Below are 23,822 nucleotides of genomic sequence, written 5' to 3'. Positions count from 1 at the left end.
AGTGCTCTTTGATAAGGAAATAAGCCTCAGAGAACTCCAAAGAGCCGTCCGAGTCAGCCCGTTTCAAATCTGGGCAAAGTGCAGCTGAACAATAAAGGTGCGCCTCTCACCAGAGCCAAACCAACTCTACATCAAAAGGCCTCTGTCCTTTCCTTTGCCTTTCATCGCCACTCTTTCTACTTTCTTCCCTCTCTCACTTTTTATTATCTGAGATGTTACGTCTCTCCCTCTTTCCCTTTTTCCTTCATCAGCCGTTTTTTTTTTCTTCAAATCTCTCTGTCAAATACTGTGAGGTAGGAACTTCTTTATTAGCATAAATGCAAGGACAGATAATCCCCCTACCCTTTCAATGCACACCCACCTTCCTTCCATTTCTCCCTCACTGCCTGCTTTCCCATGAGCCCCCTTTAACATGCAGTGTCTTTCATTTCACCTCCTCTGGAGCAGGAGACCTGGCGACCTGAAACATAAAGCTTTAATTGTGACGATGGAGTGCTGCCCTGTGATGATAGGGGCCAGAGGAATCACTCTTGCAGCAGGTTCCACGTGTTATTAGCAAATGAGGAGATGCAGAGCAGTGATGCAACAGGAAGAGACTGCAGGTGTGAGAAGTTTCTCAGAGAGAACAACAGAGCAGTTCACAAATGCTGACTCAGGATGTGTCTAATTAATAGATGTATTATAACAGAGCTGTCCTGCTCTAGCAAATGTTGTGCTCCAGTTCTGTATCTTGGGGCTCTGTTTGATAATTACCGTGCTAATGAGGGTAAGGGGGACCAGATCAAATCAGTGAAGATAATGGGGGTTAAGTGAATTGTGAAGACCAGAATGTCCCTCTGTATTCATCTGATGCACTAATTAGAGCTCACTATGACAAACACAAATGCATATTATAAAGTCTCAGGTTATTGCTCTCTCTAACACAAGAGACGATGGCAACACAAACATGATGATTAAGATCGGTCTAGAGATATCAAATGTCATGCAGCGACGACAGATTCAAGGGAATATTTCGCTTCAGGCTGGAAGACGTTTGAAATATAATATACAGGACGTGTACTGTCTTCTGCCATGAAGGATAGTTGGACCCCTGGTGTAAAGCTTTCTCTCTAAAGGAGACCTATGATCTAGGACTGTCACTCATGGATCAAGACCAGCTGGCCGAAATCATTAGCCGTGCAATTCCTCTGGAAAAAGCCATCAATAATGGAAAAGGGCCAGAGAGATGAGACGAGTCGACAACGTAGTTCTGTTGCATTAACCATGAGAGGGACTCCCTCCTTTGTCTTCCCCGAGCTAATTTTTCATCAGAAATTCAAAAAAGACCAGATGGAAATCAATCCAGTTAAGAACGGACAGCAGGTGCTCTGGCTTTGTAGAAGGGCCGGGGATTGATCGGGGGAAATGAAGGCGAGGCTGTGGGCATGAACCAAGGCCTGGGCCAGTAGCCAGAAAGAATGCAGCTGCACAGTTCCCACTGTCCTGGCCAGGGTTGTGACGAGGCACCTCCATCTTATGCTCTGTGTGTCTCACACGCTTGATCTGCCAAGTGTTCCTTTTAATTAACTACTCCATACAGCTGCATAATTACTCCTCTAACTTCTCCTAATCAGCTGCTCGCCAGTGCATACCATATTTTCCTACCCTTGTTCATTGTTCATTACCTGACTGTTGCTGCTCCTAATGCAAAGCCAACAGACCACTCAGCATCAACTGCTCTGGACATGGGGGAGTGAAGGCCATGCCAACTGCAACACTGCTTCAGATGAGTTTGGCACAAAGTTGTTACGCAAGCAGTTTTAAGACTGAGACAATGACGCCAGTGGAATTATTTTACGAGGTGTTATTGTCTGAAAGGTGTTTACATGCTGCACACTCTGTTCCAGAGCTTCTGTTTGGATGTATTCACCAGCCTGTGCATGTTGTGTCTCTATAATCAGGCAGCTGTATCACAGTAAGGGGAGAGGCATAATTGTATGCTTTCTTTTCCATTCAGCCCAATCCAGTGCAAAGTGTGAAAGTATCCACTGTTGTCTTGGTTACATCTTCCTTCTTGTCTTTTCTGCCTCTATAAATAACACTGAAGGGTCTGAACTCAGAGGAAGCCCCCGTTGGTATGAGTCAACAGTTGGAACACAGTGGGAAGCATCAAGTTGCAAAAATGAATGGCAGAATGTAAAAAATGACATTTGAAAGCAGGTACGATGAATGTTGTCATATCAATCCAGTTTACGAGGCGAGGTGGGACATTAGAGATTAATCTAAACCATATGATCTGTCACCGTATCAATAATGAGGCTCGTTTAATGAACATAAACGAATAGTGTATTAGAGCACAAATACACAAAGCAGCGTGACAGAATGGCATGTGATTCCCATACTTGTGGCAGCATGACCTTCTCTTAAGCCAGTGCATGAGCAATCCGACACTGGAACAGAGCCGATATGGATTCCAGTGAGTTGCTGCTGATCCGAGCTGGCAGGTAGGACTTAGCTCAGAATTTTAACTGCATTTTGTATTGAGTCGCTCTGCTTTTAGTGTAGGTGTTGATGGTTGAATGTGTCGTAAAGAAACCAACACCTGTCTTCTCTGAAACAAAGGCGGATATACAGATTCAGACAGATTCAGCTGCTACGGTATTATACCCTGTGCGTTAGTCCAGATGAGGTGATGTGGTGACACGAAGACACAACCGCACATGAGGCACTCTGCTTTACAGGCTTATGGATGTGGTTTAAATTGGTATTACAATATCAATAAGGTTATTTTTCCAAAATTGAGACTCATTATATTTTAATATGGCAAATTAATCAAATTAGAATTCAATCTTCGTAGTATCTCTTTTTGGATAACAGAAATCTGTGCAACAAAAACGTGACACAATCATATCATCTAGAGCTGAAACAATTAGTCAATTCATTGATTCCTCGTTTGATGGAAAATTAATTGGTATTTTCCAAACTGAATATTTTTGGGTTTTGGACTGTAGGTCAGACCAAACAAGCAGTTGGAATATTATAAATATTTTCTGATATCATCAGAAATACTACACTGAAAGTTGGGAAATGAATTTGAATTACTGAATTATTGATGTACAACCCGACAGCGGCATACTGTATGTTCCATGCTATTTTAAACATGACTTTTATGAATTTGAATATTTGCAAATAGCTGTGACCCAGCAGGTAATATTTCTCCTTCATCATCTTCAGTCTGAGCACAAACACACACATACACACACACACACGAGTGCAAGAAGCCTAAAATCTAGTCAAACTACACCAGCATTTGAACTAGTGAAATACACTGATTAGTGCGCTCCTCTGTCGGCGCCACTTATATTTGTTGTAGAGTTACTTGTTTACAGTGTCTGCTGGCTCATCAGCATGCGGCAATTTTATCTTACATGTTGTCCTCCCCCAGCATCACGTGTAGAACATGCAAAGCAGCAGTAAACACGCCTAAACCACAGTGGCTGCTGCATCCTGCAGATAGGCTGCTCCCATCCCCATCTATTCCCTATGAGAGTTGTAACTGCCTGTCTGGGATGGGTGGGTGATGTCACTGATGCTTTCCGGTGCACTGCTCCTGTAATGGAGTCAATTTAGCTCCACACTGAGCCATTTCTGTCCAGCCTCACGCCATGAAGGACACATTAGTCCCCCCACCCTCCATTCCACCATCTCCCGTTTCCTTCTCTCATCTCTCGTTCACTTCCTGCTGCTCTCTCTGATCTCCCTCTCTACACCTCTCCTCCTTTACATCTTAAATGCCCACATTTACATTTTGTTTTCTATGCCACACTTCATCAGTTTTTCCCATATCCCACCTCACCACCGTGCCATCTTTCTGTGCTACAATAAATACGCTCCACTCGTCAATGATATGGCCCGACATCAGGATATAAACATAATTATATTAAAGTCAAACGAGAACTGGAGCTTGATTAAATGCTAATCAGTGGCACTATGAGCAGTGATAGGGTTTAGAGAAATGTGTACACCGCTCTCGCACATAGACATAAACTCATACATACATCCCCCGTAGCCTGAGAGAGTATTTCGGAGTAAAGTAAACATCACTTTCACTGGGTAGTTCAGTTTCTTGGAAGCAGTTGTGTGGGAGTGCGTTGTGTTTAAACACCCCACTATCTGAGGCGAGCACTCCCGCTGCCTCCTTTGAAGCTGCTTCAACTTTAACCCCAGACAAGTTTCACATTCTCTCTGAACATTTTTGAAAAACTCTGTTTTAACCAGAAGCATAAACACAAGTTGTGATCCATCACTATCAAAGCCCATCACGGTCATTCCCCCTCCATCACATTCCCGTATCTCCAGAAGTATGTGGGTATTTTCCTTTTGCTCTCCTCTGACCAGAGTTCCACAAATTTATTCATACACATCCATCCATCCTCCAACTCAATCTCTGCCTCTTGCATGACTACACAAAGAAGGGATTAAGTTATCAGGATGATAGAGTGATATCCATACACTTCTGAAGCTGTGCTAAATTTGACTTGTCGCAGTGGAAACTGAACTTTAAATAGCCCTCTCTATGTTTATGCCAGATTAGTACCGGCGCACGTACGGCTCACTTGCTAATTTGCCTAAGATGTCTCACGCGGTAGTGTCAGATTAGGTGGTGGGATGACTTGCACTCTTAATGCACAGGCCTGTGGATTCGTCATTTAGAGTTCACTCAGGGGAAGAGGATGCACACACACACACTCACACACACACAAACAGGGTCACATTTTGAAAATCAACAAATTCAGGTGCCTGAATTTGATGGGAAAATTGTTGGATACAGTTTCATCAAATACTAATTAATCTCAAAGGTAGCATGCTGTTAAGGATGGTAAGAGGTTACATGCAGTGTCCTCCACGGGGGAGAAGTGAATTGCAGGGCAGTTTTCTCTGCTGATGAGAGGAGCAGAAGATAGTACGTGGGCGTGTGGGTGGAGGCAAATAGAGGCCAGAAAAAGGGATTGGCATCAAGGGCAGAAAAAGAGGAGAAAGACAGATAAAGTAGCAGACTGGAAGGAGATGAAGAACATGAATGAGGGGAATAAAAGGGGATGTAAACAGTCAATGTCCTCTTTTTTTTATGGCATCAACAAAGTGATGGACTAGGTGCAGTTACAGTGGATCACTGCCACACATTCCAGATTACATATTACCTGATGTGCAGACAGCTCAGTGTCCCAGTCTCTGTGGATCTGTTCTGTCCAGTCACACTTTGTGCCTTGTTCACATGAAGAAGGGGACATGCGTTCAGGTGGGAGATTACTGTACAGCTACCCTTAGATGGGGAAAGCAGGGTTTCTATTTAAGAGTGGAACATGTGCAATGCAAAGAGTGGTACACTTCCAGGCACGGACTGAACACACATGGTCATTAAACATTTACCTCAATCTGCAGTGGCCAACGAGAGAGGGGGAGCCGCCAGCTAGCGCCGCCAAATACAACATTACTTCATTTGACAGCAATATTGATGAAGCTCTTGGATCAAACTGAACATCAAATAAATAGAGTTAGGAAATTATTTGGGAACTATTGATTGTACTTCAGTGGTGTGCTTTTCTTCCATGTTCAGTCTTCTATGTGGCCTAGCAACAAACACTCTGAGTCTGGCTGCAGTTGCAAGCAGATGAGGAGAGGAGAGGAGCCCTGAAGCTATCAGTAAAATCTGGAGGATCGGAGCTGCCTCCCTGTTACGGTCACAGAGTCACAACCTTAACCAAAGCTCTGGCTGAAACTGAAGTTGTGTCTTCCTCACTTCTTCATAATAGGCTTTTATCCCTGCGACTGCTGCAGTCTGATACTCTGACACACTGTACCTCACCTCTCTCTCTCTCTCTCTCTGCCTATGGTATTTCCCCGTCCTTGCTCTATCTTTCAATTTTATCTTTGGCCAAAACTCCAGGCTGTCCAGGATATCAATATTTCATATCAAAGTACATCTCCCTTACTACTTCCTCCTTTAGAATAGTACTGCACTAGTGCTATCAGATATGAATGAGTGCTTGTCAGAGAACAGATATATGCAGCTGATAACATTGGAGATTTCATTATCATACTATTCATATTCGGAGAAAAAACTGTCTCGGCAAAATGTTAGCTCATCCAGAACTCAAGTTTAATCTAAAGGACAAAGAACTAAAGGAAATTTGTTTGACATTTACTATTGAGATTATATTCAATATATTCTTATGAATGGAAGTCCACGCTTACTGCAGAGCACTTGAATTGTAACATACTTTGCATGATGCTGTTCATGCAATGTTCTACATGGCTGACTACAGTGTGCTGCATCTGCACTCCTACACAGTCATGCACAAACATATACACAGTACACACACGTGCATGCAGCGTGCACAAAAGTAATCTGTAGGCTGTGTGCACTGCGTCTTTCAGTAGAGGGCCCTGTGGGGACCAGTGGGAAGGTTTTTATACACTGTTTCTGCAGGATTGCAGGGTATCCCACCCAAAACCGCACACATGCATGTAAACACACATATTATCACATAGACATACACATACTGAAATACAAATTGACATGCAAGTATTTACAAATATATATTTGGTGATGGTAAATAAGGTCAGTTAAGGTGTGTTAAATATGCTGCACTGAAACACTGGCTTACAGAAAGTTAAAGATGGTTATATTTAAAAAAAATGTCTGGGATGGGAGGCAAACTTTGCCCACCAGGATGACATGGCTAAATTGTTAGCAAATAATTGTCTATTGACACATCCAGCAGATATAGACAAACATTAGCTGTGATTAGGAATCATGTTTTTGGTGACATAACAAATATAAGTTCAATATTAACTCTCTAGGTTCTTTAACTCTCAGCCCACTCCTGCGGGAAATATTTGGGTTTTTTTCTGCAAAATACTCGAAAGTGCTCACCAACTTTATCTCTCTGCTGTTTGGTGCAGGGCAGGTAGCGCACAGTGGGTTTTAGAGCTTTTTCATTGCTGTTTCAATTAAACAGTGCTGATGAGAGCAGTGACAGTGGGCCATACAACCAAAACAATGAGCTGAAAGATGCTAAAAAGCGCAGTAGAGTTGAGTTGTGTGATAATACCCTATGGGGTTTTCCCTATGAGTGACACCTTTCATATTACACACAGTCATTTTGTGAAAATAAAAATATTGATTACAGCAGCTTTTAATGTCTTTTTAGTGTCCATCTACCTGTACCTCCCCCCTTTCCTGATCATTGTCCAGCTTGGAGACAGAGAGAAGCCAAACATTCAGATTAGGCTGTGAACCCCGGCAATCCACAGTGTCCCTTAGTAACTCCTACCCTCCCCCATTAAGCCTCTGTCTGGCTTTCTATTAGACATACCAAACAGACAACCGTTTTAATGAGCCTGCCTTCGGCCCTGTTTAGTCTTAATCTGATATATGCCAGCGATGCTAATTGATTCGTCATCATCATGGGCATGTGATCACAGCAATGGCAGGCAGGCCGGTCGCCGCAGTTGCAGGGCTGTTAATTTCTGTCTTAGACTCTGTAGTGTCGTCAGAGGGGATTAGGGTAGCGGCACATCAGGTTGGGGCTGTGTCTGCCTGTCAGTCAGTCAGACAGGAGGCTGGATTTATACATCTCAGCACCAGCGTTAATCCTCACAAGAAGACAGACTCGGGCTTTCAATTAGGAGAGAGTCATTTGTGGAATTTTTTTGTGCTCAGTAAGACAAATTACACCGCTGATTAAATCGGCGCACCTCTTAAACATGCCAAAATGGTAAACATTTTTAAATTAATATTTATTAAACTTTTAAACTATTAAACATAAACAGCATTCCTGTGTCACAACTTTCCATTGCCAAAGTGTGCACTGTTTCTCTAGACACATTCCTCTGAGGATATCCATCAGCTGTATAAACCTGTAAATCTGAGGGTAAACTCACAGATATAAGAGGAAAATGAAGCAGTGAGTCTCAAGTGGAGAAATGACACAAACACAAAAAATAAATAAATGTTTTAATGTCAAATAAATTGCCACATCAAACAAAGTACAGATAAATGTTGATCATTTGATGAATACAGAGTGAAACGATCTTTCAAGTGAACGAAACTGTCGTCTGTGGAATGGGAATGAAAGTGACACCACGTTTTCTTTTTTTGTCTTTCATGTGTCTTGTTTTAATAATGATCAGTTGCTGCCTGTGCATATACGCACCCCTGTATGCTAGAGACTGCTTAAAAATTAAATTAATGTCTTCTGAGACATACAGTACATGCCCAGATGTACAGAGGCATACACAGCCAAAAAGGTCCCCCCCTTTAAATGTGTCACTTTATAAACTTCCACATTGTCCCATCTGAATTGAACAAAGATTAAAGGCCAGGCTTTCATCAGCAGTGGCATGTGGAGAAAGGGAATAAATACATATTGAAGTAATAACAGGAGATGAATCATGCAGGGTGGATGAATCACTGCCTTAACCGATTTAATGCTTCACATTATAATCCGCATTAGACTTTACCCATTCACAATGCAGCTATATGTTTAAATGAGACCTCTTAATCTCTCCCTGTATTCCCCAAGACTAACCAGGAAAGAGAAAATCTAGATTTTATTCTCCGCATGACTGCACATTGTTGTTTACTCTCACTCAATGTGTTGCAGTGTGGTGTCACTGGCCGCCTTGTGGGTATTTTTAGAGGTGAGCTTCCCTTTACATCTCCCTCTAAGTACTGCAAGTCTTAGGTATTTTTAATACTAAGCTTTATGATGTCTATCTGTGACATAAAGCGACTTTTATGACAACATTAATGCAGTTTTAAAGTGGTATTAGTGTAATTCAAATAGAGCAGAATGACGTTCAGCGTAGTAGAGGAAAGCAACCACTCAAAAAGGCGTGAATAGCAACACTGGAAATGTGACAAAGGCCGGTGCTACTTCGCCTTGTATCAACAGTCATCCATCAACATTAGTATTGTTATTTGCTTTCAGACACCTTATTCATTAAGTTGGAACAGGAGGCAAAAACTAGGGATGCTTAAGAGTGCTAGGTGGCCTTTAGATACTGTCACACTACTTAAGAGGGATTTATTGCAAAACAAGTACACTTTAAAATCTTTAGTTGTGCTACTGCCAGAAACACTCGCCAGCACCTGTAAGTCTGGATGCAGGGCAGAAATCACACTCACGGTGGGTTTGGCAGATCCTTGGCAAAGCATACGTGGCAAATTAAATGAAAATAGTTAAAAGGGAAGTCCTCTACATGAATATTAGTTTTGCATGAAGCAAGGAAGCTGAAGAGGAAACAAGTGATTCGGGAGCAAGGGTGAATGACTGGAGGACACCAGGGTAAAACGAAGGGCAGGGAAGAGGAAGTGAACAAGCAGATTTGACACGATGTGGATAATCAAAGATGGGTATAAAGAGAATCAGCTTAACAGTGAGTCACTGAAGGTGAATCACAAACAAGCATAAAGGAACGAGCTGAGAGGCTATAAAAGTAGCACCAAGTTCAGGAATATAAATAAAAGAATCCAGACATAAATACACAGTATGTGCTGCAGCCGAGGGAGTGAAACAGCAAATATCAGAAACATGCAAGCATGAAAAAGCACCACTACAGCTATAGTGTACATGGCCACTGATGTTTGACGCTGTACATACGACACAACTTGTACTGTGCAACAAAATGAGACAGGTGGGCCTTTCAGCACACCAGTCAATACTTCAGAGTCATCCTTTCGATTGGCAAGGCCTCAACGAAATGTCATCACCCAACAGACCCAAATCTTCCCTGATCCTGCAGTGATGGAGGACAGATCCTTCTTGAGGTGGCGGCACCTCATAAAGACACAAAGAAAATTTGTGCTGTGATGTGCGTGACTGCATCTCAAAACATTTCCAGCGTTACTGTTCTTTTTTAACTCTCAAAACTCATGCGTTTGCACTTATTTTAAATGTTGGGCAATACACAGCCAACCAGATCCACATCTGCACACATACACCAGAGAAAGCCAGAAGTCGGTGTGACCTTTCAGGCATGTCAGATGTTGATCGTTTGGCCCACTGCTTGGCTTCCTGACATTGAAAAGGGTCACATGGTTGGAGTGTGTGCCTTAGTCCCTATATGCCCTCAAACCAGCCTAAGGCACATCCTTGCCTCCAATGACACTAAGCTGATTACAATCATACAATTAGGGAGCTAAAGGACTGTATCAATGTCTCTTGTCACCTCGCCTGACTAGACATACAAATGGACAGTTCCAGTTGAGGGCACATTTAGTGATCTGTTTGACTGATTCACTAATTTCATGAATGGTTTGGTTTTTGCCTCACATTTCTAACACTAGTTGTTGCGGGGACAAATAAAATTGGACATGTTGGTTGTGCTGGATGAAAAGTCACAAGACCTCAAAAGTTATTACAATTCATCTTTTGGGCACCAGATAATTTAATCTGAACCAAAGTGATGGACCAACCAAGACCGGCACAAATCCCAAGAAAATTCAAGTAGAAAAACTCTTGAAATAAGCAGAAATAGAAATTGCTTTTTCTGAAAACTGAAAAATGGGAATAAACTATTTCATCTGAACTTTTTGCAGACTGGATGGTAGGTATAGGAAAACTGAAATTAAAGGTGCATTAAAGCACTTGAAATGAGGCAGAGTTACTGTGGTCAGCAATGAGGAACTCCTGTAGCTCAGCAGAAGAGGCGGGGGGTCCACATACACAACAAAGAACGGGCAATATAATCATTTTTTCTGTCATTTCCTAGGGTGGTGGGAGACAGCAAACAGCTGGCAGCACAGCTTACAGTGACGCCAACAACATGATGACACAAGAGAAAAGCAAAGCCAGAAAGAAGGGAAGACAGTATATGAAAATGGAGGCGATTCAACAGAGGAGCTAAAATAGGAAAACGACAGAAAAAGCCAAAGACAAGGGAGGAGGAGAAAGAGGGGGAGGTGGTGTTGATGAGAGGGAAATGTGTAGAAATGTGTTTGTCCAATCACAATAGCTTCTGCTTCGTCACCCAGTATCCATGAGGCAGCGGCTAACAAGTGGCTTCAACCCCTTTCAACCTCCCACTGATCTGCTCTATCTGTCTCTTTCTCTTATATGTCCTCAGAGGCTCCTTCATAGAGCAGAGGTTTTCATTAATATCTTCTATCCTGCAAAAACCAAGTCCCTGCACGGCTGCTGACACTCTAAAGACTCTGATTGGCCTGGAGGGCCGGGCCACAAGGAAGACAGAGACACCATTCTTCTTCTTTCTTTCACATAAACACAAACCCAGCTTGCCTGTCAACACTTTCAAACAGAAGAAAACACATCATTACATTTTGGTGCAGTGCAAGTTAAAGCTATTTTACGCTCATCATATGACAGCAGCTACTGCTCTGTATATGATTGTGTAAACTCATTTTACACACTGCTGGTAGGTCATTTCAGTGTCAGTGAGAACTAATGAAGCATTGGGTAGAAATGACACAAACCGAAAATTACCAAAGACACTTCAGCATCCCAATGAAGAGCAAGTAAACTGAGGGCAAGAAATCAGTGAGACGTGAACCGTGTTGGTAATGTAGAGCCCAAGCCCTTTCCCTTACATTTGCATTAGGGTTTGGTTGTGGGGGCTGAGGTACCAGCTGCTCTGCCTCTCACACAGCCTGTATAGAGATGAATTGCTCCCTGGGTGTCAATAAGTCACCATGGCACACCACAGTCACCATGGAAACTACGCAAAAACAGTATTTCAGAGGAAACAAGTAAAATGAAGTTGATTAAACATTCCCTTTTTTCCTCTCCAGAGCTACTTGAGGGGTTGTTCTTGGTTGGAGAACACTGCCAGGACTCTGGCTCCAGAGGATTTCCCATTTCTCTGTGAGGATTCTCAAAACGCATCACTTGGTTTTGTTTTTCCACTTGTCTTTTTTCAAGGTGTCTGGATTGCTTTTGCATTCAGAGCATGTAAATCCACTCACATTTTTTTTTTTCGTATCAAAAAACAGTAGAGCATCTCTGAGCTGCAGCTCTGGCACACAGGAAGCAAAGATACCGAAGGAAGTAGTTCTCTTAAATATGATTGATAAAAGGCCGAATGAAAAAACACCACAATGAATACCAATGCACTGGCATGTCACTGCTTCCAAGATGGAAGGGTGAGCAGGATCACAACTCAGCTTTCACCCTCCAAGGAAATAAAGCCAGAAATGTGGAGGGGACGGGAAAACAGAGCAGAGAGATGAAAGGGCGCGGAAAGTTATAAGAGGAAATTGAGGATTGTAAGGTGATGGCGATGAAAAAGAAAATGTAAGGGTAGGTTATGAAAGCATCTGAGGTGGAATAGGAAATGAGTTGAGAGGTATTGAAAAAGAGATGGCATGGAGAGAGTGAGGGAGACAACGGCGTGGCACTGACTGTGTTGTGGCACCCACAGAATGCTGGTTCAGCAGTATTTGGCGGTTTTCAGATGAGGAGGTGTGTGAATGTGTGTGTATGTGTGTCGCAAGCCCGCTTGTGTGCTGCACCTACCGTGGCTTTAATGTGTGTATATGTGCAGAGATGTGGAAGACTGGCCGTGAGCTTGGAGTACATAGTGTGTGTTGGTGTGTGTAGGGGGATCACTGAAGCACGTAATAGAGACCTGGTGCTCATAGCGTTTAGAATGATGACTCTCTTCCAGCCCCTGTCCTCTCTCCATCTCCCCCTATTTTCTGATGCTTTCTGGGACGAGAAAAACAGCAAAAGACAGGGTGAGCAAACCTAACAAGAGGCAGCGGTGGAGGCAATGAGCAGGAAGACAGGGGGGGAGATGAGGAAAGCAGGAGGAGGAAGGAACACATTAGCCTCTTACCCAGAGTGTCACTCAACCTGGCAGTGCCAGCCAGTGCTGCCGCTCGCTACTGGTCCACGGCCACTCCCAGCCTTCAGTGGGATTTATGTCTCACTTTGATGGTGCTCAGACCTGCGGCTTTTTGCCAATTTACATCCCCTGGACTTTTTGCAGACTGGACAAGCATGATGTGTGAAACTAATAGAGAGTGTGAAGATGAAATTGTGGGCAAAAGAAAAAAGCAGCTATAGTTCAGATTTTAATAGTAACTATGGATCCCATGACTATTTCTATGTGAAAGGAGTTGCTAGTAGTGATTTACCAGAGATAATTATCAACCGACTCTCCTTTTTACTCAGCTCTACTTGCTTTTAGCATCATTTTACTCAGTGTTTAAGTTATCAACTCCACAACTTTACTGTTTTGGGTCAGTCTCACTGTTCTCATAGTATAGTTTTTGGTCTCAGCAGGCAGCTGATTTTCAGCATGAAAACTCAACAACCTACTGTACACTACCTGCCCAGCACCAAACAGCAGACAGCAAAGTTAGCAGCTAGCTAGTGATCCTAGCAAAGCATTTACCAGCTTAAGAGACGATACTTCCCACAGGAATTGGTGGAGAACAAAACAAAGCTAAAAAGGCAGTGAATATGGGACTTACATTCAGCAGTTGGACACAAACATGATTCCAAGGAAATGCTGATGTTGCTCTGTCTCTACTGGAGGTGTAAATAGTAACATGTTTCCTAGCAAAGTTCATCATTATCGGCTTAAATGTGATAATATGCTTGTTTCCATTGCCTCTAAAAGGCCACAGAAAAAAAAACAGGTTTATTGTAAGCTTTAGCTTATATGAAACAATTTGATCATTTAAGTCAATTATTGTGACAAAATGACACATTCGCCAGTTTCAGCATTTAAAATGTATAATGTGTGCTTTTTCCTGTTTTATTTGGTTGTAAATTAAGTACCTTTGGGTTTTGTATTGTTGGTTGGACAAAACAAGGAATCTGGAGACATCATCTCTTGTTCTCTGGAAATCGTGAGAAGCATTTTTCACTATTTTCGAACCTCTTTTACACTAAATGATTAATTGAGAATGTCATTGATGGATCATCAATCTTTGCTTCACTGTAGTCGTAAAAGACTTGTTCAGTTAGAAAATGTGAGGGTGTATTCTGGGGATGACAGTAGAATTACTAATAAGACTTCAGCCATCAGGCTTCTCACACCATCTGGTCACTCATTAGCCTTGGCTTGTACTGGGCATGTTGTTTATACTAGACTTGTGCTAAAGTGAGTTTTTCTTGTTCCACTGAAGTTCCACTGAATCCAGATTTGCCTGTTATTCTCTGTTGCCCTTCTCGATTACTTATACTGTGCAGATAACATAGTGTTGTGCTGTTGTGCTTAGCTGTGCTTCATGAGTTTCACTTAATGACGTCTTCATTTATGAATCGCTTTGTGCAAGGTCAAGCGCAATAAGCCCAAAGACAGGCCAGCGGGCTCTTTTGGGACCCCACTGCTACTGAGCTGCATCCGGAATGTAATTCCTCTGCACGTAAGTTTTCACTGACAATCATGAAAATGGAATAAAGCAGCAGTGGTTTACTTGTGCCAAGCAAAGCAAAAAAGAGAGAAGACAGTTGATGCGTGCTTTGCAATTACAGCACACTCATCACTGAGTATTTCTGTACAACAATGTGATTTCAACAAATCAATTTTCAGGTACAGCAGCATTGATAGCGTTCTCTTGCTTTGCCTTCGACAACTTCCTCTGCCTCACTTTAAATATTCCATTTCAACCCTGCAGGTGACACTCACAGATAAAACACTTCAGAGGGATCAATAAAGGGCTGCGGTGTCCTAACCTCCTCTTCATTTTAAATATGACCCAGTGATACCACTGCTATAAAACTCAAATGAGGTGTAGTCGGCCTCTTCACAGTGATAATCTCGCAAGAGCAATTTTCAGTGCATTTAAAATTAAAAATAACTTTTGTGTGATGAACTGTTGATTTAATGTTGCCCTTGTGTATTGTTGGCCACATACATTTCTATTTTTGTACATACAGTGGTCCACCAACTCTATCAGCAGGACTCATGCATCTGCAGCATGAGTGTAAACTCACTAAATATAATGTAAACAGATCCAATGCTGCATCTCGAGCTCATAGATTTAAAAATGATTTTAGTGTTTCCCAGTCATGTAAAATCACCATATTAACAGATGTCAATCCTGGTAAACCTGCATTGCTACTGTTATGAAAGTTGATATTTGCTGCTTAGTAACATAACTATAAATTCCAACAGCACTAACAAAACTGTGGAGAGTGGAAAGTGCTCTATCCACTGCTTACAGCACTAGTGCCGTTTGTTGTCCATATGAGGAAATTCATGTTTAGAGTGAGTAAATAGCAGAACAAACTAGTGAGTATTCTCTGTCTATACAACAAATCGGCCAGTTTTCATGAAAACAATAGAAGGCATGGTTTCAGATGCTTCAAACGACAGAAAAAGCCGGAGTGTGTGAGGTAACAGTAGGTTATCGCCACAGTTTGTTGATGAAACTGATGCCAGAGTGCATTTTGAAGGAGTCAAATTAGTTCAGGGGGAGTGCTGCTTGTTAGTCTCTGTGCCCTTACAAAGCTTTCATTATCCTTTCAACCCCAGTGTCTTATAATAACCCTTTCTCATCTGAACCAAATCATTATAAAACTGATTTCAACTTAAGATAATCCTTATGTTGCAGGTGACTTATAGAGAGAAAAGAAAGACAGTGGTGGACAGAGGGACTGGGATAAAGTGTGTCCTGATGATAAATGCTGCTGCCTCTGCCCATGCAGGCACTATAAGAACTCATGCCACCTATAATCTAGGAGGTTCTCTCTTATCTGATTATGATTGCGGGGTAAAGAGGATTTAGGTGCTAGTGCCTAAATGCTAGGCTGTACTGATTAGAGGCCTGGTGGAAGGCTTATGTAACTAGGAGACTGCAGGAGGGGAGAAGGTGTGCTCCACCTAAATGATAAACTCCACTCCTGTAATACATCCTGACAACTTGCTAAAGGCCAAATAAGATAATGTAGTACAATAATAACTCCTACAGGATGGAGTTATTATCATCTGCTCTTCCTCTTGCAGAGAGGCATTGTACTAAGAGAAAGAACTGACATGAAAACCAGTTAAATAAGCTAAAGAGTTATGATTGACTGCACACTAACAGCACAATATCTGATTTCATAGTGCTACAACAGTCTAGGTCAGCATCCAGGGGGCAGGGTTTTTACAAAATAAGCAAAAAGTAACAACAATCCATTTGCCTGACAGGCTGAGAACATAAAATTCCATAAAATTCCAATGTCCATCAATTTAACCTTCTGAAGACTGACCACAATTCATGCAGAGATGAAAGGATGATAGTGAAACTCAAGGTAGCAAACCTGCTGCTTCAGTTTCATCCAGAGGGGAACACACTGTACAAAACTTTTGTCTTCATGCTGACTAAAGACGTCTAACTCATTTTTCCCATCTCTCCTCCTCTCTTTGACTCAACCGCATGCTAACTGAATTTGCTCTTGTCACACTTTAGGCTATGCATTAGTATTGTCACTTCTGCCGTCTCACATATCCACGGGTCTGTAAATTAGTCACAATAAAAAAAAAAAAGAACACTGTGTATTGTGCATTTGCTGCTGCTCCGCATTAAGACATATGATTATGACACCACTGACACTCACTAAGATTGGCATTTCAGGTGTCTGTTACAGTGCCTTATCATGCTACAGCTTCCTCACATTGTGTCATCACCAACAACAGTGTCGGTGCTGGACTGACTTTGGCTGCTTCCAAGCGTGGGAGGACCAAACAGCACAAGTCTGCACCGTGCAGGCCCATTGCTTATCATTCCCACTAGCTAGACTAGCTTATTAGATAAAGAAGAGAGTAATGGTGCACATCCACATTAAGAGCAAGCACAGGGCTGGACATGGCTGATGTAGGGAAGAGGGAGTGGAGAATAGAAAACCCAACTTGAAATGTCTGGCAAGAAGAAACATTGATCTCTTTAAAATGCTTTGAATCCTCGGCCATTATTTTCCAGGGCTGCCCAGACTGAATGGACTCTAAAGTGAAGAAAACCTTAACAGGGGAATGATTTTTGTCTCAGAGTGAATGGTGTATTACAGCTTTAATATTTCATATTACATAGTTAATATTCCGAACAGCTTATAGGGGCTTTGCATGAGCACTAATCAAAATAAAAAGATGCAGCTCTTGCAAACTATACTGTACATATATTAGAACGCAGCACAAGCATCCATGGAACAACTCATAGCATTAATTTATGATGCCAGGAACACAGCCTGACTCATATGTTAATGTTGAAGCTCTCACTAAATCACTGTTGTGTTGTAGCATTTATTACACACTTTCTGCATACCACTCTGTTTATCTGAACACAGAAAGAAATAGACAGGAGGCATCTAATCACATTTCGTGTCACACTGACTAAAAAGCGGAAAAACATCGGCAGGTTACAAACTATATTTACAAGTTACATCCACCGAGATCAGTCTTTGCAAGAATGATGATCCGTAATGGTGATACAGTTACACAGGCAAATATAAAAGCAGAAGTCACTGTTATTGACTGTATCTCCTTGAAGCAATCCAGTAATTTGGATATGGCTTCCCTGTATGAGCTCGTGCTAAGTGTATTGGCTGTACGACTACACCCATGACTCATTGTAAACAAAAGAGGGTCAGGGCAGCACAAATCCTTCTGGCTCAATATCAAGGATGACACGTTCTACTGGATTAATAGAAATTATAGCCTACAGTAAGAAAACAATGGAAACGTCCAGCTGATATTTCTTCTTAACATGACTGCCTCTCAATTCTTATATAATTTAGTAGCACATCACAGTCAGTGGCTGTAAGCTTGTGCGGATACTCGAACTGAATAGAGATGTATCACCTCATGATTTACATGTGGCTTTAATCTTTCTTGATGAACAACCTCTGCAATTTTATAATTCAGTTTTCAATAAAATCTTTGCAAACACACATGTGATGGAAATATATAAAAAGAATCATGTACACTGTAAGAGGTTGCAAGCTCTTGTTGTGACATAAACTTCTCGCTTTTCCTTCCTGGGTGCTAACTTGTGCCACACCAAGCATCAGATAGAACTGGACACAAAATAAATCTGCGCTCCTCCTCCTCCTAACTCACTCACTCAACGGGGCACTCAACCAAAAGTCACGCAGTAACACAGAGAGGCCGCTGCATTAGCCCGTGTCCTCTTTGTTTTGACCATTTCATTCATTATTCATTGGGAAAGGTTTGCAAAGATCCAGCTCAGCATCCTGAAGCGTAACTTACATGACTGCACCTCTTACATCACTCTCTCTCTTTCTCTCTCTCAGGGCTTTCCTCTGTCACTATCTTTTCCGCCAACTCTCCCCCTTCACTTGTGGCTCTCTCCGAACACCCCTCCGCTGCGTTCTACAAACGGTTTTTGGTGCAACGTCTGCGTCGTTTGCATCTTTTCCACTCTGCAAAGGGCTTGCGCTCCCAAAGCATGTGCCGCTGTTATCGCTGATGATTGTAATCCTAGCTTGATTGACCCTGCTGAAAAGGTCAGTCCTCTCATGCTTAACCTTTATTTAAGGGCAGAGAGGGCCATAGGTGCCATAAAGAAGCACAATGGGCTCTAATATCTGATCTGAGCAAGAGGAAAAGAGACAGAGAGGGAGAGAGAATGTATGTGTGCCAGGAGAGTCAGGGTCTGGGATTGCATTTGATAAAGGGCTCAGATTGCTTTGTATAAAAGCACACAGCTATGTACCAACCTAGTAATGGCATTTACTTGGTCAAGGGCTTTCAAGGGTTCTCACTGTACAGTGAAAGGCTTCCCTGACCTCGGGGAGCTGCCATCTGACAGTCGAGCAGCTCCGGCAGTCTATTTCCAAGTGTACTTTCAGCTGTGGATAACCGTTGCGCGATCACAAGGCTGAGCCATTAGAGTCACGTTCAAGTTCTCCTTGTAGAGCGCTCAGTAGAATGTCAATGCAATTTGAATTAGGGTGGGATTTCCCTTTAAGGTTTCGCAGGCTTCCCCCACTCACACAATAGTGAACAGGTCAGCACATACGGAGATGTGTCTGCAGAACGAGGGACCGTGTTGAGGATGTAAATCACTTTAAATATCACACAGCGTATCAAATTACCCCACTGCCGTCACCTGAGTTTGCCCTAAACTAGATATTGGCAGCCTCCTTATAATTGATTCATGTGATATACCGCTTCTCTACGGAGGCTGAATACAATTATTAAGCTTGTCAATCACAAATCAGTAGCTGATTCGGGGAAAACAAGCCGTGCAGGAACAGTGCAGGGAGGAAGAGCAAACACGAATAGCAGCCCTATAAAAGGCTCTATGTATTTAGTTTCATTAGAAGCTTTTTGCCATGTGTAAAGCTTAATACTGCACTATAAATTTAGGACAAGGCACCAGGGGTCTGAAATTTAATCTACCATGATTTCCAACCTGTCTCAGCCTATGAAGAACATCCTTTGCTTCAAGGGGGAAAAGGACTCACAACAATGCAGCACATGCAGAGCTGCATTTCTCACACACAGGGAATGATGTTGCTTTGGTCACACACACACACACACACACACACACACACACACACACACACACACACACAGACACACACACACACACACACACAGACACACACACACACACACACACACAAGACCCTGTGTTTATGATCCTCTGACATGGAATATAATCCCAGCCAGCCCTGCCCTGCACTGCCCGATGATGAGATCAGGATACTGGAGACCCAACGTAAATTACCAGTGATTGGATTTCATCAAGGTTGACCTACCTAATTGAGGAGTGAGTCAGAGTCGGGATGGAATGCAGAGGTTGTGGAGGAGGGAGGGTTGAGAGTCACCACCACTGTCATCATTTTAGAAGGGACGTCCATGACATTGCTACACAGTCATCTGAATTCTGTAGGATTTGTCATGTACAAATGACAATTGTACCGTATGTGACTGATGCAGCAGTCCTCTAAACATGTGGTACATGGGAAGGGAGAAACACTCATGACTACCTCCACCCTCAATCAAATTGAATAAATGTGGTTAAATTAAATATAGTAAACAGTTGAAGCAATGGCATCCATGGAGAAAAAAAAAACTTTTGACATCATCCTGTCATTTCGCTGACTCACAAGCAGATCAAGACAGAGGCGCATCCGATCAGTGAGAGAGACTGACACATACACATAATAGCGCTGCACAAGAAAAGAGACTTGTACCTCTTCCTCCAAGAGAAGTGCCACGTTACAAGCCATTGACAGGTCTGGTCTAAACTGACATACTTTATCCCGGCAAAGAAAAAGACTAGAAGCTGACGCACCTACCAATTATTTTGTCAAAGCAAATGGAGTGTAAATCTGTAGCTCCTGCAGTGATTCCACTACTAGTTTGTCAGTGCTAGAACTATGAATTTGACTTCACCGTGGTGTTGCATGTACATCACACATCTACTTTCACACCTCATCTCTTGCCTCTTTTCTTCCATTACATCCACCCAAACACTGCGGCTTTCTCTATATTTAATTTATCCCTAACAACTGTTGCTACTTACAGGGATGGAAGACAAACAGATGGTACAAGAAAGCACCTGATGAGAGTACAGTACACGGCTGTTTAAGATTCAAATTGATGAGCTCGTGATTATTTTTTTACAGGTGGGAGTAGGCCTCTAATAAGTGTATCTGTAATGTGTTATGATCCAGGCAGAGTGTTCGGCTTTAAATGTGAACAGGGAATGTGAGATGGGGGCGGTGTGATCACACTTCCAGTTTCGGTTCCCTACCTTGGCAGCCACAGAGGAGCTGGGCTTCTCCAGGAGATCCCACAGCTTCTTCCTTTTGTCTGGGCAGCAGGTGTTATCAAACTCTCCCTCTCCTTCCCTATCCCTCATTGTCTCTGCCTCCCTCCGCAGCTCCTCATTCATCTGCTCTTTTTTCTGGTGGTAACGGGCCTGGCAGCAGGACTCCAGGTAGATCTCGTCAATCCCCCAGTAGTCTAACTCCTGCCCAAATGAAAGGGCGCACATCTCCTCCATCATGTGCAACTTGCCTGTGCGGTAAAAGTTCAGAATAGAGGTGAATGCCCCCGGGTGCCGGTCAAAGAAGTATTCATTTTCATTCAGGCTGTAGTCGTCGCACACTTCCATCAGGGACTCATGGGTGTTGCAGTCTCGAAGCTTGCCAAGCCGGGTCCTGGGTAGCCGGTCCAGGGTCCGCCACAGGACCTCGTGGTTCAGACCCCCAACATTAAGGCGGACTCTGCGGGACCGGGCCTTGGTGCGGATGATGTCGATTGGCTCAGGGGGCATGGAGGGAGTGGTTCGGATGTTGGTGGGCTTGAGCCCGGTTGCTCCAAGCTTCTCAGCCATGGTGTTGAACTAGGAGACGTTCTGGGAAGATGGAACAATGACACAAAAAAAGGAAAATGAAAAAAAAAAAGTCTAAAAATTTTGAATTATGTTGGATCCTCTTTAGGCAAGTCCCTCCATGGCTGAGGAAACAAAAGAGACCGTTTGTGAGATGAGTGAATGACTGATGACAAACTAGTTCAATCAATTACAATCACAATATTTTAAAAAAAATATTAAAAATTGAACTATAAATCAGCTCTCTTCAGGTGGCAGGGAACAGTCACCTGTTACTTCATTTTGTCAGTCAAAAATAGTAACAGCTGCACAGTGTTATTGATCCTTTCATCACATTTCTAAGAAGGTGTTAGGCAGAATCAATGACTTTGTTTTAACAGTCAATATGGCTGCTTTGCTTTGCACTCCACTCCAGCACTGTTATGGCTGTAGTGAAGCAATGAACTCCTGCTGGAGCACTACTTTCAATGCAGCCCATTGGTCAAAATGGGACTCAGTGGTAGGTTCAAGAAACAAATGAACTGAAAGAAGGCTTGAAATTCATTCATGTGTCATCACTATTTGGATGGAGGAGGCACATGTGACTGTAATTTCTGGAGTCTTACTTAACTCCACATTACCGAATATCTCTTCTCTTGCCACCATAGTCACATTTTCTTACAAACATAAATACCTGCACATGAAAACAGGGACTGTATAGAAGTTATAATTTAACACACACACTGGAATGCCCCTTACACTTGAATAAGTCTTAAAATTTTGAAGGAAATTTGTAAATAATAGAAGCTTTGATTATGATTTCAGCGGGTAATAAATTCTAATTGGGAATAAAGCTATAAATTCCGTGTAGAGAAGAGAGATAGGCGATTGTTCCTGAATGCAACAGTTTAACATTTGGCACTGCCTGATTAGTTTGCGCCTATAGCACAAATTTGCTATAGGCTATTATTATTCCAAATAGAATAATATGTGTGTGTGTGTGTGTGTGTGTGTGTGTGTGTGTGTGTGTGTGTGTATAGGAAGAGATGTAGGAGAGCATCACATTGATAATCTATATGTCTGTACTTGTTCTGCAGTTCAATAAATTCATACCTGTTACGCTACAACGTATTTTGTGTTCAGTAAGGTTTTGATGCCTTCATAATCCCGCACCTCCATTGTAAATCAGTCCATACAGTCTGTACTGGGAACGCACAAATTCTGCTTTCGACTCTGTTCAAAGTAGTGTCAAAATGAAAATATAACATCACAGGGAAATAGTCGGTCTCACCTTGCCGAGATAAACCACCTTTTGCATGCAAACTCCTCTTGTTCCTAAGGGAGTAGAGGATGAAAAGGGAGCCGGGATCCCCCTTTAGTCAAGCGGCCGCGACTGAAGAGAGCACTCCGCGGACGCTGCGCAGAGAACGCGCGTCCCACATTTTGTTGAAAATGAGTCGTGAAAGGAAAAGGAGAAGAAGAAGAAGAAGAAGAAGAAGAAGAAGAAGAAGAAGAAGAGAAAAAAAGCGTCAATATCTTCCTCTAAAAATGCTCAGCGGAACAGAAGCAGCGCTGTTTCGCCATCGGAACACTGGGGAAAGAGTCCTGCCTGCATCCAAAAAAGCTTGAAGCGTGCGGAGAAGACGGGCTCCCCGAATCAGAGGCTGCAGACGTCGTGCGCGTAAAAGGCAACGGGAAGGAACGGGATAAGCGAACTGCGGAGTGTCCCGCTGTATACTACTTAGGGAGGAGCAGGCAGACAGGCAGGGGCACTCGGGCTGCACCACATCCTATAGGTGAAAACCTTAATGCAACCGGGCGGCAGATTATATTTCAAAACGCAACAAAAATAAAAGCAGCTCGTTTTGTGACTGCGCTGTAGCAGCAGGGAGAGTTGATGTTGTGTTTCGTTTCATTATTTCAGCTCACACACACAGAGCATAACCCTCATGTAATATCTTAGAAATCAAATCAGGAGGGGGTTCAGTATGAATAGCGTCTTGAGGGCTGGGTTTAAAGTGTTGGTGGTATTAGGTGCACACTTTGCCATAGGCGACTTTTTAATGAAAAGACCATGAAGTGTTTTGTTGTGAACGCAAAATAGACTCTTATCCTTTAATTTGCAGCACTTGCAAATATCTAAAACTGACTGAAGATAATATTTCATTGAGCTTTCTTTTTTTTTTTTTTAGAACAAAAACACAACAAATTACCTTCACTCCCCCACTCACTCTCAGTGCTGCCACCCATTACAAGTAAAACAGCCAAAAGCTCAAAGGTAACAACTAACCAACCATTTGAGATGCTCCATTTGACCCACAGTAAGCAACTTGATCTGACAAGAAGATGGTCTGACCCTCCTTCTTGACCACTTTAGAGAGCAGTCAGCAGTAAGTCAGTGATAAACCCAGGCGTATGGCTCCTCCAAGTAATCAAAACCCATCTTCCCTATTAGCTATCAATATATAATGATCTCCCTTCTCTCTGGTCTTAAATGAATAAATAGAGATATTAAATTATGTATCCCTTATAATCCCTC

At 42.6% G+C, this 23,822-nt stretch overlaps 1 protein-coding gene across 1 annotated transcript in view; it reads right to left on the bottom strand.

Annotated features, from left to right (window-relative positions):
• Window positions 1–23,044, bottom strand: part of LOC139625384 (potassium voltage-gated channel subfamily B member 2-like) — a 78,642-nt gene extending 55,598 nt beyond the window's left edge. Inside the window, exons 1-2 of the mRNA XM_071485322.1 lie at window positions 22,575–23,044; window positions 20,723–21,429 (exon numbers count right to left, since the gene is read on the bottom strand). Coding sequence (XP_071341423.1) covers window positions 20,723–21,307 — 585 coding nt within the window. The 5' untranslated portion in view covers window positions 21,308–21,429; window positions 22,575–23,044. The remainder of the gene's footprint in view (window positions 1–20,722; window positions 21,430–22,574) is intronic.
• Between the last annotated feature and the right edge of the window lie 778 nt (window positions 23,045–23,822).

This window comes from Trachinotus anak, unplaced genomic scaffold, assembly GCF_046630095.1.
Source record: "Trachinotus anak isolate AG129_WGS33_773 ecotype Australia unplaced genomic scaffold, CSIRO_AGI_Tana_v1 ptg000009l, whole genome shotgun sequence".
Taxonomy (NCBI): domain Eukaryota; kingdom Metazoa; phylum Chordata; class Actinopteri; order Carangiformes; family Carangidae; genus Trachinotus; species Trachinotus anak.
The sequence above is the reverse complement of the archived record's forward strand: the minus strand, read 5'-3'. Positions and strand labels throughout refer to the sequence as shown.